Below are 15163 nucleotides of genomic sequence, written 5' to 3'. Positions count from 1 at the left end.
CTTTCACCATGGTGAAGACAGAGACTGAGAAAATCATTGGGTCATCAAAGCCTTTTTCCTGCTGTTGTACCATCCCTAGGAAGACTTGGCTACCCAGGGAATCCAGGGGCGAGTCTAGCAAAGCCAGCTGTCTGGCTCTAACCTGTTGGGGAAACAAAACTTCCCCCTGTGCATTCAGCAGCCAGACTTGGTAGAACTTGCCTGGACCCAGCAAATAGCTGGAACAATTGAAAGCAAGCTGCCTGAATCCTGAGCAGGTTGCAGCCTGATAGAGTCTAAGCAGTGCAGATCCTGTACTGGCCATTCATGGTCTGTACGTGTGAGAAGGGAAGAAAAAGCTGTTGTAATTTATCTAAATGTCAAGAGGATTCTGACAGGGTCTTTAAGCAGAGGTTGCTACAGAAATTGAGCACTCAAAAGAGAAAAGAAAAGTATTACCCCAATGAAATCTTAACTTTGTGTTTGGAACAGAGCAAAGTGAAAATTGGCTATTTGATTTGAAGAGCCTGGCAGCAGGGGTTTCAAGGTTGTGTATTGGGTTCTGTATCTGCAGATAAGTTATCGCAGCACATATGAGATGCCAAGCTCGGAGATGCTGTGTAGCACTTCAGATTGCTCCGAACAGAAGGGCTGAAAGGAACTCGCCCTTGAGAAGCCTGTGAAATGAGGGGTATTTTGGAGCTGGGACCTGGTTCCCAGGAAAGCAGAGCACAATGTGGGAAGAAACTTTAATTCCTCCTGTATTGCACACTAACTGCAGAGCCTGTGTGAGCAGAGTAGACAGCCCAGTGGGTTTCTGCAATTCGTGGACAGTTTGATACAGAAGGCAAACCAATTAGAATACATCAGAAAATTGTGTTATTGTGGATGATATTCTAATATTTTTCTAAAATACTAGTGGATGAATGTCTTTGGACAAGTGAGACACCAGGCATCTTGTGGCTAAGGCACTGAACTAGAGCAACTCAGAGAAGGTTAGAGAGAAGCTGGAGAGACTCTAGGTAAAGAGACCTACTTCTGGGGCAGGTGGATGAAAGGGCAGATAGAAATATGTGAGAGAGCCACAGGCTCAAAGGAGGGAGATCAAGAAAAGAAACTTCAGTGTCTCATAGCACAAAGACAAGTAGTATTCAAATACATCAAAAGGGGAACTGAAAATGGTTAAAAGGAAACATTATTCATACTGTGTTACTGAACTAAAAGTAAAACCCGAGATGTCACCAGGATTCATAAAAGAATTGGACTGTTACATGGCAGCAGAAGCTGAGGCACCATGGAGCTCTGTGTGAACCGGCTGAGAGTGAAGCAGGACTTTGTGTAAGCCATTCTGTGGGGGGAGATGTGAATTATCTATCCCCTTCTGCCAGTGCACCTCTTCTGGCAGTCCGTTGCAGTGCTGTTAGGTCAGGCAGGGGCTGGGTAAGCCTTGGATCTTGTGTTCCAGCACGTGCAGTGTCAGCTGTTAGTGCTCTCTGGCAGCGGGAAATCTGCCCTCTGCTCAGCCAGCACAGCTGGTGGTTTCCCAGCGAGCATCCCCTCGCACAACAGTCACAGCAGCTCTCCTCAGGAAATTATTTTTCTCTCCCAGAAGCGCCACCGCTCAAATGACTCCACAGCTTCAGGGAGAGACCGCAGCCACAGCTGTGACTCGGCGGACGGACTGCCCTGCAAGCTGAAGGAGGAGCCCTGGCTGCAGGAGATGTGCAACGCCTTCTTGCAGCAATACATCCAGTACCTGCAGAGCATGGGCTTCATCCTGGTCCAGGTGCGGCCACCGTCACCCACCACTCGCAGGTCAGTGATGTTCTGGGAGAGCTGTTGGTGGAGAAGGGCTGACCCAGAGCTGTGCCCTGGGTTGGCACAACTGGAGGGGTCGGTTCCCCTGCTCAAGGCTCTCTCTTGTCACTTCCAGTAGCACAAGTCGGATCCGAGCTCTGGCAGCAATGGGTGTGGAGGGGAGAGGATCCTTTTCCTACACAAAGCCAAAAGCAGAGGGGAGTCCCAAGGTGAGTGCTTGTGCTGCTAGAGAAGTGGAACTGGGATGGAAGTCAGGCTGTGGAGTGGGGCACTTCTGGTTGGCTTTTGAATCAGTTTCTCATGGAAGGGAAGTGTGAGAGTAGAGAGGGGACTGAAGCAGGAAAAGAATCCACCTAGACCAGAGCCGTCTTTGGGATGGTGGGCCAGGTGGGACCTCCTTCTCTTCTTGCCTGTCTTCCTGCAGCTCTCAGAAACCCTTCCTGAGACTGGGTGGAACCAGGGCAAAACTCAAGAGGACAGTAACAGCTTGAAAGTGCAGCAGGACAACTTGAGGGCAGGAGATGCTGCCTTCTTGTGTGCATAGCTAGCCAGGAAAGGGATTGGCTACCTGCTGTCTTTTTTCACTATCAAATGAGAACATTGGGGGCTAGTCTAAGTGAAAGGAAGTGTTTCTTCATTCATCAGGTGGCACTGGTTTTGTGAACATTAAGAGCTTATATGGGTTAAAGAGAGAATAGGTAAGTACCTGGAAGAGGAATCCATCAAAATTTCTAGGTAGGCAGAATCCACCTGTGGGTCAGGAAACCCAGGGAGAATGGAAGCACAGCATTTGCCAACCCTATTGTCACCCTTTCCTGGTACCTGCTTATGGGGTATGCTTGGGGGCCCAAGTTGGTACAAGACTGGGCAAGACAACACCTTGCAGTTAAAACAAGGAGAGAGCAATCCACGGGAACAGCTTAGTGCAGGGGCAAGTGAATTTTCTGGCAGCAAAGCTCTAAATCCCAGTTGGATGCCTCTGATAACTGCTGTGTGAGGCAGATGTGATAACCTGGTGAGTGCTCAGCAGGGAGAGGTGGGAGTGAGGCTCTGTGGGCAGCATCACCCCTCAGCTCACAGGGCCTTCAAACTGGAGACCTCCCCAGTGTAGGCAGGAGGTGAAGGGAGCAGCATCTCAAGGGCTGCTTATTAGCTTTGTTAGAATTCTTCTCACAGTCAGCTCTGTCATGCCTCCAGTGAGGTTGGTTGATGAGGTTCCTCTGTTTCCACCTCTGCCACAGAACCTCATGGCAGCCCTGCACCCTGGTGTGGGGGCTGCTCTCCTGTGCCAGAGAGCTTCTCCAGCTTTGTTTTTGTCTTCCCAGAGCACAAGCCCTGCTGTTGCCACTTATCATCTGCAGAGAGCTCTTCCAGGCGGGATTGTGCTGATGGAGCTGGCCTTCCAGGTGAGACAACAAGAAACAAAGTATGGGCTGTGGGAGTCTGGGACAGTCTGAAGAGGAGGCAGCGTGAAAGATGAGGAGTGCAGCAGGAACATATGATTAGTCCTTTCTGGTCTTGCATCTTCCACAGTCCTGCAGGACTTTGAATCAGTTAGGGACAGTTCTGAAGGGCTGAGAGCAGTAAGAGTTGCCTGGAGTGGAACTGACACAAGCAAGAACTTAGCACCAGGTAGTGCTCTCTGTTTTCAGACACATGTTGGCTGGTCTTCCCTGAGGCCTGCTTAGTTCAGACAGGAGAGGAGATGAAACAGGGAGCAAGAGTGTCAGGGACCCAGCCCAGAGGATGAATTGACGAGTATGAAGTGCAGCTAGCCTTGTGGGAGCTGCTCTCCTTCCTTGGAGAGGCCCAAGGCCTGTGCTGTGCTCAGTGTGCTCTCTCCTCCAGGGCTATTACTTCTGTGTGAAGCAGTACGCACTGGAGTGCTCGCGGATCCCCATGGGCCAGTCTGTCAACTCCCAGGTAATGGCTTTGCAAACACAGCTGGTGCTCGTTGGAGTCAGGGGCTGCTGTGGGACAGAGCGGGCATTTCGGGTGCAGCAAGTTCTGGAATGCTCGGCTCCCTCCTGGAAAAGCAGAACCATGCAGAGCTTTCTGCAGCCACATGCCCTGTGTAGCAGGCTGCTTGAGCAGACCTGGAGTGCAATGCAAGGGGATGGGCGATTTGACAAGAGGATGACTCTTGTCCTAGCTTTGGGGAGCAGTTTAGAACATGCTGGGAAGGAACAGGAGCAATTTTGGCCAAAAATGGCTGCTCCAGAGAAAGTCAGTGCATGGAAAGCCAGAAGCTTTCTGCTTCCATTGAGCAAGAGGGAAGCAGAATGGGAACAGGGATCTGTGAACATGGCTGGCTGCCCTTTGCTGGAGCAGATCACTTTCTACACCATGAGCCCTGGTTCTTGAAACCTCTGTGCCTTGTTCTACAGCATCACGTGGCTGCCTGCACCCTTCTCTTTTGGTGCGTTAGGGTGTCTCCTGCCTGACCCCAGGGCACTGGGTGGCTGCCTAGAGGCTGGCTACCTCCAGCCCGTATGAGGCAGCAGAAACATACGACCGTAGTTCCCTTTCCTGGGTGGCTCTGTAGCTATATTTTGTCTTACATATGTCAAGAATAGCTGTGTAAGCTTAGAGCCTACAAGGACCTTGCTGTAGTCCCTGAGAGTTGGCTGAGGCTTTCCTGGGAAGCCTGCATTGCATAGGGCAGGGTTACCAGTCTGCAGCTGGCATTGCATGGATCATCCAGGCTCTCTGGCTCACTTGGGAAAAGGCTTTGCCGGGTTCTGCAGTGGGAGGGCACGGTGCTGGGAGCAGCGGGTGAGAGGTACGGGGCTTGCTGCAGGGGGCTGGCCAGCCTTGCCACGTGCTGGAACCAGCCCAGAGGTCCCTCAGGTGGGGCAGGGCTCCTCTGCCCCGTCTCTCCCCATGTCCCACCCTGGGCCTGTGTAGGACGGGCTGGAGCAGGAACAGGGCAGTGCTTTGTCCTTCTTCCCACTGGCTGTGCATCTCTCTCCATCAGGGCACTCTTGCAGCCAGAGCTCGCAGCAAGAGCTGCATGGGACCCAGCTCCGTCTCTGAGTCCGCGGTACGTCCTCTCCTCCCGCTGCCATGCTGGGCACAGCCGGGCCTGCCCAGCGCAGGGCTGAACCCACGGGCTGTGCTTTCACCCTTTGTGCCCCAGCAGCCAGCCTCTCACCTCCTGCTGCTGGAGCAGTGTGTGCCACAGAGGGCAGCACAGCTTGGGAGGAGGATGGGGTGGGCCTCAGGTGCTCGCATGGGGCAGCGCCTTGTGTTCCCTGCTCCTTACCCTGCCCTTTCAGGGACGGAGCTATAGGCTCCTTGCCGGGCTGGTCCCGGCTGTGCTGGCTGCCCTCTGGCTCACGGGGCAGAGAGCAGATGTGTTCTTGTGCCACTGCCTCCTGCCTGCTGGTTTCCCTGCTTGCCCCATCCTTAAGCCAAGAGGTTATTAGGGTGTGGGATAACTGCCAAAGAGGGCAAAGAGCTGAAAGACATGAAAATGGCACTGCAAGCTCCTGGCATGAGGGCAAGGCTGAGGCTTCACCAACACCATTTTCTGCCACAGCAGCTGTGCTGGGGGCATGGCTGAGGGCGTGTGTGTGTGAAGGTTGGTGCTGCCTTGGTGAAGGTCCAGCATGCTGGGCAGAGGGGACAGCCGTGCTGGAGAGGCTGTCCCCCAGGCACAGCTGTGACACACCAGCCACGGCTGGGTCGCTGTTTTTTATGGGGCATTAGCAGCTCTGATGCCCATCTCTGGGTCAGCCACTCTGCCCAGGCTGCAGTGCTGCCTCCTGCTCCCAGGGCTGCTCGGTGAGTCAGTCCTTGCCTGGGGATCCAGAATTTGCTGGGGCTCCAGCCCCGGTGCATCCTGTACCTGCTCAGGGACGAGGCAGTGCAGAGCAGCACTTGGCTGAAGGGAGGCTGTGTCCTCCTTCACATCCACACGGCTTTCAGCTTAAGGGGGAGAGGTACTGATGCTGAAAAGGAGGCAGTGCTGAGCAGTCCGTGCTGCTACTGGAGACCAGTGATGGGGGCAGGTTTGGAAATTGCTACCAAGTTGGCTCCCTTGGTCCCAGGGGCCAGGTCTGCACGTCTGCTATTTGCACTGTGCACACAGCTGGTGGGCTGCATCCTGCTGTGGTGTCAGGGCAGGGGTGACTGCACTGGTGCTGCCATGCACAAGGGTGTGAGGTGCTTGGTAACATGCCTGCCTTGATTCCTTATCCCTCCACAGCTCTCCATGCTCTTCACGGAGGAGTGTGACAAGGTGCGGGACCTCATGCACGTGCACTCATTCAGCTACGACTTCCACTTGCGTATAGTCCACCAGTACCTGCTGGGCTCCCACATGACTCTCCGCCAGGGCTACCATCTCACCAGCTTCCTGGAGGATTTCATCGCCCATCACCCTGACATCCCCAAATTTGGCCGCAACCATGTTTTCCAGGGTAAGTAGCTCAACAGGTAATCAGTCAGGGGTTGACCACCAGCCCATGACTTGGTAAAAGGTTCCCAAGTATTTTACAAATACAGCTGACCCTGCAAACATCCAGGAGGAGGGTGACATGAGGTGCTCCTCTAGGGGAAGTCCTTGCTGCCCCGCTATGGAAGGGAGGCTGGTTGCTCTAGAGCTGTGTCCCCCAGAGCAGTTTGTAGGACAGTGTTCTGCCCAGGTAACAGACACCGAGTGACTCCCATGGTAATAATGTGTCCTCCTCCACCAGGCATGCTGGCCCTGCCCACCAACATGATCACTGCCCACCAGCTGTACAACTACATTGCTGACCACGCCAACACCTACCACATGAAACCCCTGCGCATGGCCCGGCCAGCTACGGGCAGTGACAGCAAGAAGGGGACGCCAGGCACTGAGCAGAACGAGTACGCGCTGGTCTCTATCTGGAACAGGTGAGTGCATCGGCTGCAGGCTCCTGGAGCTGCCTCAAGTTGCCCGGCACCACCCCAGTCTTGAGGAGTTTGCCCTCAAAGGTGCCAGCAAAGCTGACTCTGTCCTACATAGCGCCAGGCAGCGGTTCTACCCAGCCTTCTTGAGATGATGCCCAGCAGGGGTGGTGGCCATGTGTGTTTGTGTATGCACATGCGATTGACCCGCTTCCTGCAGTGCTTTTGAGGGGTCCTACTGTGTCAGATCTCACATGCCCAACAACTCTGTGCTGACCAAGAGCTCTGTGGGAACCTGGTGAGATCCCCTTCACACTGATGTGCTTTTGCTCCCAGCTCGGGCTCCTACAAGGACTCTGAAGGTCTGCGTCATCACGATGACTTTGACGTGTCCCTGCTGGTGTGTCACAGCGCAGCACCGTTCGAGGAGCAGAGCGAGGCGGAGAGGCGCATGCTCCGGTGAGAACCGAGGGCTCGGAGGCATGTCCCTGAAGCTTCCTGGCTAGGGAAGAGGGCTCTGGGAGGGACTGGCCTTGTCTGGGGCATCACAGGCAGGTGTGGTGCTACCTCGGGAGATTCCTCACAGGGCAGTGCGGTATCTGCCCTGCCCTGGGCAGAGGAACACCCTTGCTGGTGGGGGCAGAGCTGCCCTTCCCCAGCTCACAATGTCTCCTTGCTCTCAGCTTGCGGTTCTACGTCATCATGACCAGCCAGCGGGAGCTCTTCCCCCGGCTGACGGCCGATATGCGGCGCTTCAAGAAGCTGCCCCGCCTGCAGCGAGAGGTGCTGGAGCCGGTGGTGGGACGGGCGGCCTGGGAGGCCGCGGAGCCAGAGCCGAGCCTGGCACGGCAGCAGCCGGCCGAGCAGGAGCTGTGGCAGGACGTGGAGGACAGCAGCGAGTTTTATGCGGGGGGCAAGCAAGTGAAACTGGGACCCGGGCTCTTCTACACCTCGCCGCTCTTCCCCTTGCTGGCCTCGGAGGTGGCCTCGGCCCAGAAGCAGCTCAGCAGCATGGTGCAGCTGGCCAAGTGCCACTGCCGCAGGGACAACCTCTGGAAGCGCCTCTTCCTCCTGGAGCCGCTGGCCTCCGACAAGCTGAAGCTGGGCAAGCTGTCCCTGGTGGAGCTGGAGGAGCTGCTCGACGCCGTGCATGGGAAATCCATCGCTGACGTGGATCCCCAGCTGGTGAGCAGCAGGGCTGTGATCCTGGTGCCCAGCAGTGGCCGTCCTGTGCTGGGGGATGGAGTGGGGCTGCAGGTGGAGGGCCTGCAGAGCACAGTTCTTCTTGCTTGATGGGGGAGCAGAGGCAGGAACATGGCTCCTAGCTGGCAGGGGGAGGCCACACAGATCAGTCTGTGGAGAATTACCGGCCCTGGGCCAGCACACCTCAGTGGGCTCTGGGAGATGCTTCTGGTTTGGTTCTTGAAGGCTGCTGTAGCGTTGTACGGCTGAGATCTGCCCCTCTCCACCCACAGGGCTGCTTCCTCACCATGACAGTCTCGTGGTACCAGAGCCTCATCAAAGTGCTGTTGAGCCGCTTTCCCCAGAGCTGCCGGCACTTCCACAACGCTGAAACCGGCACCCAGTACCTGGTAAGACCCAGCCTGTGGCCCATCTGTGGCTTGTCTCCCCTTTTCCAGGGCCCTCTCCTGCTATGGCTTCCCACAGCAAGGGGCCTGGTGGGTGCTGTCAGCACAGTTGGGGTGCTGCCATGTTGCTCTCTGCTGCTCCTGATCGGGCCCCTCACCCTGCACATCAGCACGTCCCTGGGTGGGTGTAGTGCATAGCCCTGCCCTGGGGTTTGTGCTGTCTCCTTCCCAATGTGTGCTGTGGCTTTCTTGACAGGTTGTGCTCAACCAGAAGTTCACAGATTGCTTCGTTCTCGTGTTCCTCGACTCTCATTCAGGAAAGACGGTAAGAACTCACGAACACAAGAGCAGTTTTATCGGCTCAGGCCAGCAGTCTGCCTGGATTCATCCAGCAATGGCTGAGAGCTCTTATTCTTCCCAGCAGTGGGAAGAATAAGAGCAAGTCAAGAAGCTTTTGACACCTTTCCCAAATACTGTCCCAACATCTGACCATCTGGCACAGGGTTGTCCTGAGCTAGAGGCCTTGTATTTAATAGCCCTCAGTGGCTTTATTTCTTTTGGTTAATTTCTAATATCCGTGACTTCCCCGACTTGCAGTTCCATGATGCAATTACAGCCTGGGTAAAGAGCTTCCCTGGCTTGTTTTTTTGAACGTACTTAAGCTTTTTCTGTATTTGATGCCCCTGTGTTCTTATATTGGGAAACAGTGAGCAGTTGATCCCCTCTTCTTTCACAGGGTTGCTTTTAGATCCCTCAAGTTGTTTCTGTCCAGGCTGAGTCCTTCCTATTCAGTCCAAAGCTAGAGCACACGTAACTGCAATATTGGAGGTTGCTCCTACCTGAGCAAAAAGGAAGGGGACCTGAACTGTGAGCAAGGGTCACAGCAAAGCTGCATGGGCCTTGGCCTTCAATGGACTTGAAAGCAAAAAATATTCTGTTATCAGCTGTGCTGCAGGCAGGGCATCGGGTGGGTCACAGGGAATGCAGCTCTGTGTGAGAGCAGGGGATCTAAAGGGTGCTTCAGTCCAGTGAGGCTTTAGCAGGGACTGCAGCCTATCTGATCCTTCTGGAAACAAACTGCACACCATCATCTTACGTGGCTAGGGGAGACTGAAGAGGTGGTGCCTGCTGGAAGGCTGCTCAGTGCTTCTTGCCACCTGATGCCACCTCCTTCCCATTTTGAGCTGGAGCTCTTGTTGCAGCCACTTTCATCTGCCACTTCTCAAGCCAGCGGCAGCTCAGAGCTGAAACAGCTCTTTAGATGTACCTGCTGCTTCCCAGCCCTATGTTGACCTCCACGTTTAAAGGCAGAATTTTCTGCTAGCCCTGTGCTGCACAAGCTTCAGGCCTCCCTTCCCTGACAACTTCCTTGTCTTTCACAGCCTGAAAGGCTCGGGTCAGCCCCTGTAAACACAGGTGTTTGGGACTGCACGCAGTGTGCCTGAGAAATCTCAGCAGAGCCTTCTGCAGTCGCAAGACAGGCTTTGCTGTCTGTCCCTGCTGGCTGCTTCTGGTACAACCTGGGGTGGTTTTGCCTTTTCGTGGTTGTCGTGCTGCTCGTAGTGCCACCGCGTGGTCACTGACAAGCCAGCCCCTGTCGCACCTCCACCACCTCTCCCAGTGAGCTCCATCTTAGGAACATGAAGGATTTGATTTCTGTTATAACCGTGTATTTTCCACTAAACCTTCATCTTTTTTCCTGTGGCCTCTCAAAAAATCTTTAGGGCTTTTTTTTGTATTATCCCAATCCACTTTTGAATTAGCGCCCCAAATTTTATCAACGTGCTCCTCATCTTTGTGCCACTCACTAATGTACTCGGCGACGTGAGTCCCTGAACCCATCCTGGAGGAGCTCCATCTGTAACCCGTCTCCAGCCAACCACTTCCCCTTCCAGCACTACCCTTTTCACCTTAATTTTTTTGCATTAATTCCTATCTTCAGCTTACCTAAATTTCCCATGTGGCCCTACATCAAATCCTTCCCGAAGCTCAGATAAGATGTGCCATGATTCCTTTGTCTAGAAATATGACCTTATCAAAGAAAGTTCTCCTGTTAGCACATCGCTTTGGTACCACAGAGCTGCCTTTCCCTTGTTCTTTCCAAGCCTGCTTTAAAGCCTTGCACACTCCTGGAGTTAGGCTCACAAATCACTTTCTCTTCCCTCCTAAGTGGCAGCAGTGCAGTGGCTGTTTTGCAGTCAGGTAGCTGTTCTCAGGGCTTCACAAGTTTGTTGGGAGGCCCTGGCTGCTAGGTGTGCTCTGCTTCAGCTCTGGAGAACATCCAGTCTGTGTCTTGCCCCCACGGTGCTGCTCTGAGTGCACTGAGTCACTTACGTGTTTCTTCAGCTTCGGTTCCTGCAACCTTCTCTTCCGCACCCTGTTCTCTGCCCCCCTCTGCCCCTGCCCCACCTTGTCAGTACAGTTATTAATGAGAACAGAGCAGCTAGCATTTATTTTTAGGATTGCAGTTATTACACCTAATCTCCTCCCCTTCCCCATTCGCTCCACTCCTACTCTTTGCCTTTGTAGAAGAAATTTCCCTCTAATTTCCCTGGAACCCCTTATTACTGTGGAGGCAGTAGGATCCCCTCCTCTCCCGAGGCAGCTGCTAGGGTTTGTGTAACTGCAGATGCACGGGGGCTGGGACGGGGGGTGGGCACGTCCTTGCACCTAATTTCCCCCGTGAAAATTGGGAGGAGGCTCAAACATGCTGTCACAGGAGGAGGCACAGCTTAGTGCCGCTGGCACTTTGGGACTTCTCCAACTCTCTGCCTGACTCTGCCAAGCGGGTGCCCACGCACCTGCGCTAGGGGCTACGCGGTGCTCCTCCTGATCCTATCCCCTGACCTGCTCCTTCCTCTCGGCAGTCTCTCACCGTGGTTTTCCGGGAGCCGTTCCCAGTGCAGCCCCAGAACAGCGAGAGCCCCCTGCCACAGCTCGTGTCCACGTACCACCACCTGGAGTCGGTCATCAACACTGCCTGCTTCAACCTCTGGACAGGCCTGCTCTAGCGCTGGCACCCACGTCCTGGAGGGACACACGTACCGCTTCTCTGCACGCCTGTGCCGTGGGTGACGAGGGGGAAGGACAGACCGCCGGGCAGGACCTGTGCTCACCACTGCTGGCAGCACGCATGGGTACCCAACAGGAGCTTGCGGATGGGTGCAGGCAGCCCAGCTGCTCCGCGGGGGCTCCAGCCCCGGCTGCACCTTGGTCTCTGGCTGCCTGCTGGGGCCCAGGGTGCAGGTTTGAGTGACCTTGAACCAAAGCGCAAGGACAGGAGCTCGGCTGCTGCAGCCTGGCTGGAGCAGAGCAGCTCTCAGGGATGTGCCTTGGGCACCTGCAGTGAGTTCTGCCTGTCAGGAGGGGCTGGAGGTGCACAGCGGGCAGCACTGCTCAGCACTGCACGTGGAAAGACTGCACCGCTGGGCAGGGAGGCCTGCTCCGGGGCCTTTGCTTTCGTCAAGAGAGCATCAAATGGGACAGGAAGGGTGAACTGGACCAGGGGAAGGTTTTATGGAGGTGTACATTAAAGCCATGGACATATCTGTGAAATAAACTCAATCAGATCCATACTTTTGTGCTAGGCTAGGATGTGGCAAGCCTTCCCTGGGAACAGAGGAGGCTGGGTTTTCTCTGTAGACTCCTACCTGAGCAAGAACAGCAAGCTCGAGGCGGAATGGGAAAACTCACTCATTTCCCTAGAAGTCACTGCTCCCTCAGCACAGGGGCCTGGAAACTTCTGCCTAGATCCTCCCCAGAAGCAAAGGTGCTGAGTATGGCCTGGGAAAGGGGAATAGGACACAGATGCTCTTCATGCTAGGTATCAACACCTTCCCTCCCTACCTCCTTCTTTCCCCAGAAGACAGACACACTCCTGGGTTAGGCCATTGGTTTGATTTTTTTATTCCAGTGATTTCCTTTACTCCGTTGCCTTGCTGGTCCCACCAGGCTGCAAACCGCGGCTCTCCCAGTATGAGCGCAGCCAGCCCAGCCCTTCCACCGTGTCTCCTGCAGTGACAGACAGCGTCCTGCTGGCAGCCCAAAGCGAGCTGGAACAGCTTCTGCTCTGCTGTCCCCAGGTAGGGACTGTGCTGTCCCCCAGTGCTGGTCCATACTAGGATCTGCTGGGGGGCTCAGGCCACGTGCTGCCCCCAGCCCTACTCACCTTTTGGAGTGTACTCACACCCCACATAGCCATTGTACCCGAGGGACTCCAGGAGCTCAAAGATGTAGGGGAAATTCAGCTCCCCGGGGCTGTCAGGCTCGTGCCGCCCTGGCACCTGTGCTATCTGGATATGACCTACGGAGGAAATGGGAGGCTGTGCCCAAGACCGCCCTGCCTGCAGCCTTCTGCAGGTACAAGGTAAGCTGAGAGAAGCCCTTCATCCCCAGCTGGTGTGCAGGAGGGTCCCCTCCCCGTCCCTCCTGCCCCCTGGTTGCAGAGGAGCCAGTCCAGGAGCAGGGCTCTACCGATGAGCGGGAGGTACGTCTCCAGGTTGCGGGACAAGTTCCCATCCATGATTTGGCAGTGAAAGATGTCCTGTGTAGGGAACAGAAAAGGTGGTGCAGCTGTTTGGGGATGGCTGTGTCAGGTCCCTGACCTCCCCATGTCCCCAGGAGGGGATAACATGCCCCCAGCCACTGGGACGCCCCTGGGGTGCCAGGCACCGTGCTCCTGTGTGCTGTGTTCTGGGGCTGCAGGAGCAGGGCTGCCCAGCCCTGAAGTGTACCCCTTGCCTGTGGCCCTCACGCTGCTGTGCTGGGTGGCTCCTGCCTCCTGTTCTCAGCTATGCCCAGGCACTGGGGTTGTTTTGCAGAAGGGATGCAAGGTTCCCTGGTGTGAGGTGGCCCCTGGAGCTGTCAGTGCAGACTCACCAGCTGCAGCTTCAGGTTGGGCCGTCCCACCTTCTCCAGGATGCCAACAGCTACGGGGGCAAGAAGCGAGAGCCGGTCACTGCTGGGCTGGAAGCGTTTGGCTTTTCTGCTGTACAGACCAGGTAACAGCAGGGGGTCTGCCTCAGAGGAGACAGGGGGAGAGGTGCCTGCCTTACCTTGCTGCGGGGTGTTGAGGAAGTAGCGAGGGTCGGTGATACGGCTGTTAATAGGCTCCACCAGCCCCACCATGTCCTCCTGGAATAGCAAATGTCACCCTGCAGCACAGTGGGGAATGCTCCTTCCCCCTAACACGCTGGGGCTTCCCTGTCCTCGGTACCCTAACAGCTGCCCCCATGGAGTGCTCATTGCCTTGGTACCTGTGCCAGGAGGTCAGCGGCGTATCTGAGGTTCTCGATGAAGGTGGCCTCCATCTCCCCTGCCACTGCTGCGCGGTCGGCACCCTGAGGCACCCGCCCGGCCATCAGGTGGATCCTGCAGACACAGATCCAGTCCCCAGGTGGCTGCTGGCTCTAACACAACCTCCCCTTGTGCAGGGGAGCAGGGTCTGACTGCTGGGGCTGTGACAGGAGCGGGCAGGGGGGGATTTGTGTCACTGCTCACTAGGGCCAGCTCCTGGGGATGGCAGCCAGCTGCAGGGCCACAACAGCCTGCATGCAGGGAGCAACTGTAGGGTGACAGCAAGGTGCTTAAACTGTTTGAAGGGGGTATGGTGCCCACACTCTGGCTTTCCCTCTCCTGTTAACGGGAAGTGCAAACTGCTCGGGGCAGCTGCATGGGTTGGGTCAGAGGGACTTTGCTAAAGCAACTCTGGTGTCAGAGGGGAAATTACGGCTGGTACTGGAGGCAAGGGGGGGGAAAGGAGGGTTATGATAGGGACTGCTGTGAGGATGAGAGCCCCCGGGGGATATCACAGGGCTGGAGCAGAGCCCCGGGCACCCTGTGGGGGTGGATTTGGGTCCTGCCCCGGGGGCGCTCTGCACAGGGCGCTGCGGGCACAGCCGGGCCGGGAGACTTCGGACTCTGCCCGGGGCAGCCTCCACCGGGGCTGGCTCCTCCCGGGACCCCGAGCCCGGCTGCGGGAGCCCCGCGGGCACCTACCTGCTGCAGCCCACCTCCCTGCCGTACTGCACGGCGGCGGCCAGCCCCTGGCGGAAGGCGTCCTGCCGGCCGGGCACGGCGCCCAGCCCCAGCTCGCCCCGCTCCCGGTCCCCTAGGAGAGAGACGGGAGGAGAGGGGGGGGGTCACCGCCAGCTCCCCGGTGCCCCCCGGAGCCCCCCCAGGTGCCCCCCGCGCCCGTCCCCGCGGCGGTACCGGGGGGGGCGTTGAGCAGCACGAGGCGCAGCCCCGCCCGCTGAGCGGCGCGGCGCAGGGCGGGGGCCGGGCACCCCTCGGGCCAGCCCAGCTCCGCCGCCGCGAAGCCGCAGCGGGACGCGGCCTCCAGGCGGGCCGGGAGCCCCGGCAGCTCCGTGAACAGCCACGAGACGTTGGCCGAGAAGCGCAGCGACATGGCGGCGGGGCGGGGTTATGCAAACGAGGGGGCGGGGTTATGCAGAGCAGGGGGCAGCACCGCCGCCATCTCGTGGCTCCGGAGCCCGCCCGGGGCTGGGGGGGCGGGTGGCTGCTGAGGGCTGGCCCCGTGCTTGTCCTTGTCCGTGTCCTCATCCCCATCCTTGTCCTCGTCCTTGTCCCCCAGCCCAGCACCCATGGGAGATGTGGCGCTGCTCCCAGCCCCATCACAGCAGCACAAGGATGTGGCTACAGCCAGCTCTCGCCTCCCTCGGTGACAAACCCGCCAGGGGACCCGAGCCATCCCCTGAGGTGTCCCCAGGGCCCTGCCTTGCTGTCCCCATCTGCCTCCACCCGCGGCTGGAGGGCTTGGGAGGAGGTCGGGGCACATCAGGCAGAGGGGAAGGTGGCAGCAAAGCTATCCGTTAAAGAGTCTCAACTCAATTAAGGCTATTGATTAATCAATTAGGAGAAGCTTGACTCGACTTCTCAGC

General features: G+C 56.8%; 2 protein-coding genes across 2 annotated transcripts in view; one reads left to right on the top strand and one right to left on the bottom strand.

Moving 5' to 3' along the window:
* SZT2 (SZT2 subunit of KICSTOR complex) overlaps nucleotides 1-11824 on the top strand; it is a 55669-nt gene extending 43845 nt beyond the window's left edge. The window contains exons 62-72 of the mRNA XM_032192596.1: nucleotides 1589-1794; nucleotides 1913-2006; nucleotides 3123-3203; nucleotides 3646-3720; nucleotides 6008-6221; nucleotides 6498-6681; nucleotides 7012-7134; nucleotides 7359-7860; nucleotides 8151-8267; nucleotides 8521-8589; nucleotides 11132-11824. Of these exons, the coding sequence (XP_032048487.1) occupies nucleotides 1589-1794; nucleotides 1913-2006; nucleotides 3123-3203; nucleotides 3646-3720; nucleotides 6008-6221; nucleotides 6498-6681; nucleotides 7012-7134; nucleotides 7359-7860; nucleotides 8151-8267; nucleotides 8521-8589; nucleotides 11132-11275 (1809 nt within the window). The 3' untranslated portion in view covers nucleotides 11276-11824. The remainder of the gene's footprint in view (nucleotides 1-1588; nucleotides 1795-1912; nucleotides 2007-3122; nucleotides 3204-3645; nucleotides 3721-6007; nucleotides 6222-6497; nucleotides 6682-7011; nucleotides 7135-7358; nucleotides 7861-8150; nucleotides 8268-8520; nucleotides 8590-11131) is intronic.
* Nucleotides 11825-12146: 322 nt separating this feature from the next.
* Nucleotides 12147-14670, bottom strand: HYI (hydroxypyruvate isomerase (putative)). Its single transcript, XM_032192448.1, has 8 exons — nucleotides 14475-14670; nucleotides 14262-14373; nucleotides 13520-13634; nucleotides 13319-13397; nucleotides 13143-13192; nucleotides 12738-12807; nucleotides 12433-12567; nucleotides 12147-12275 (listed from the first exon to the last, which is right to left on the bottom strand). The coding sequence occupies exons 1-8, from the start codon at nucleotides 14668-14670 to the stop codon at nucleotides 12187-12189; spliced, it is 846 nt and encodes a 281-aa protein (XP_032048339.1). The 3' UTR covers nucleotides 12147-12186.
* Between the last annotated feature and the right edge of the window lie 493 nt (nucleotides 14671-15163).

The sequence above is a fragment of the Aythya fuligula genome, chromosome 8 (assembly GCF_009819795.1).
Source record: "Aythya fuligula isolate bAytFul2 chromosome 8, bAytFul2.pri, whole genome shotgun sequence".
NCBI lineage: Eukaryota > Metazoa > Chordata > Aves > Anseriformes > Anatidae > Aythya > Aythya fuligula.
This window is presented reverse-complemented; position numbering and strand designations above follow the sequence as displayed.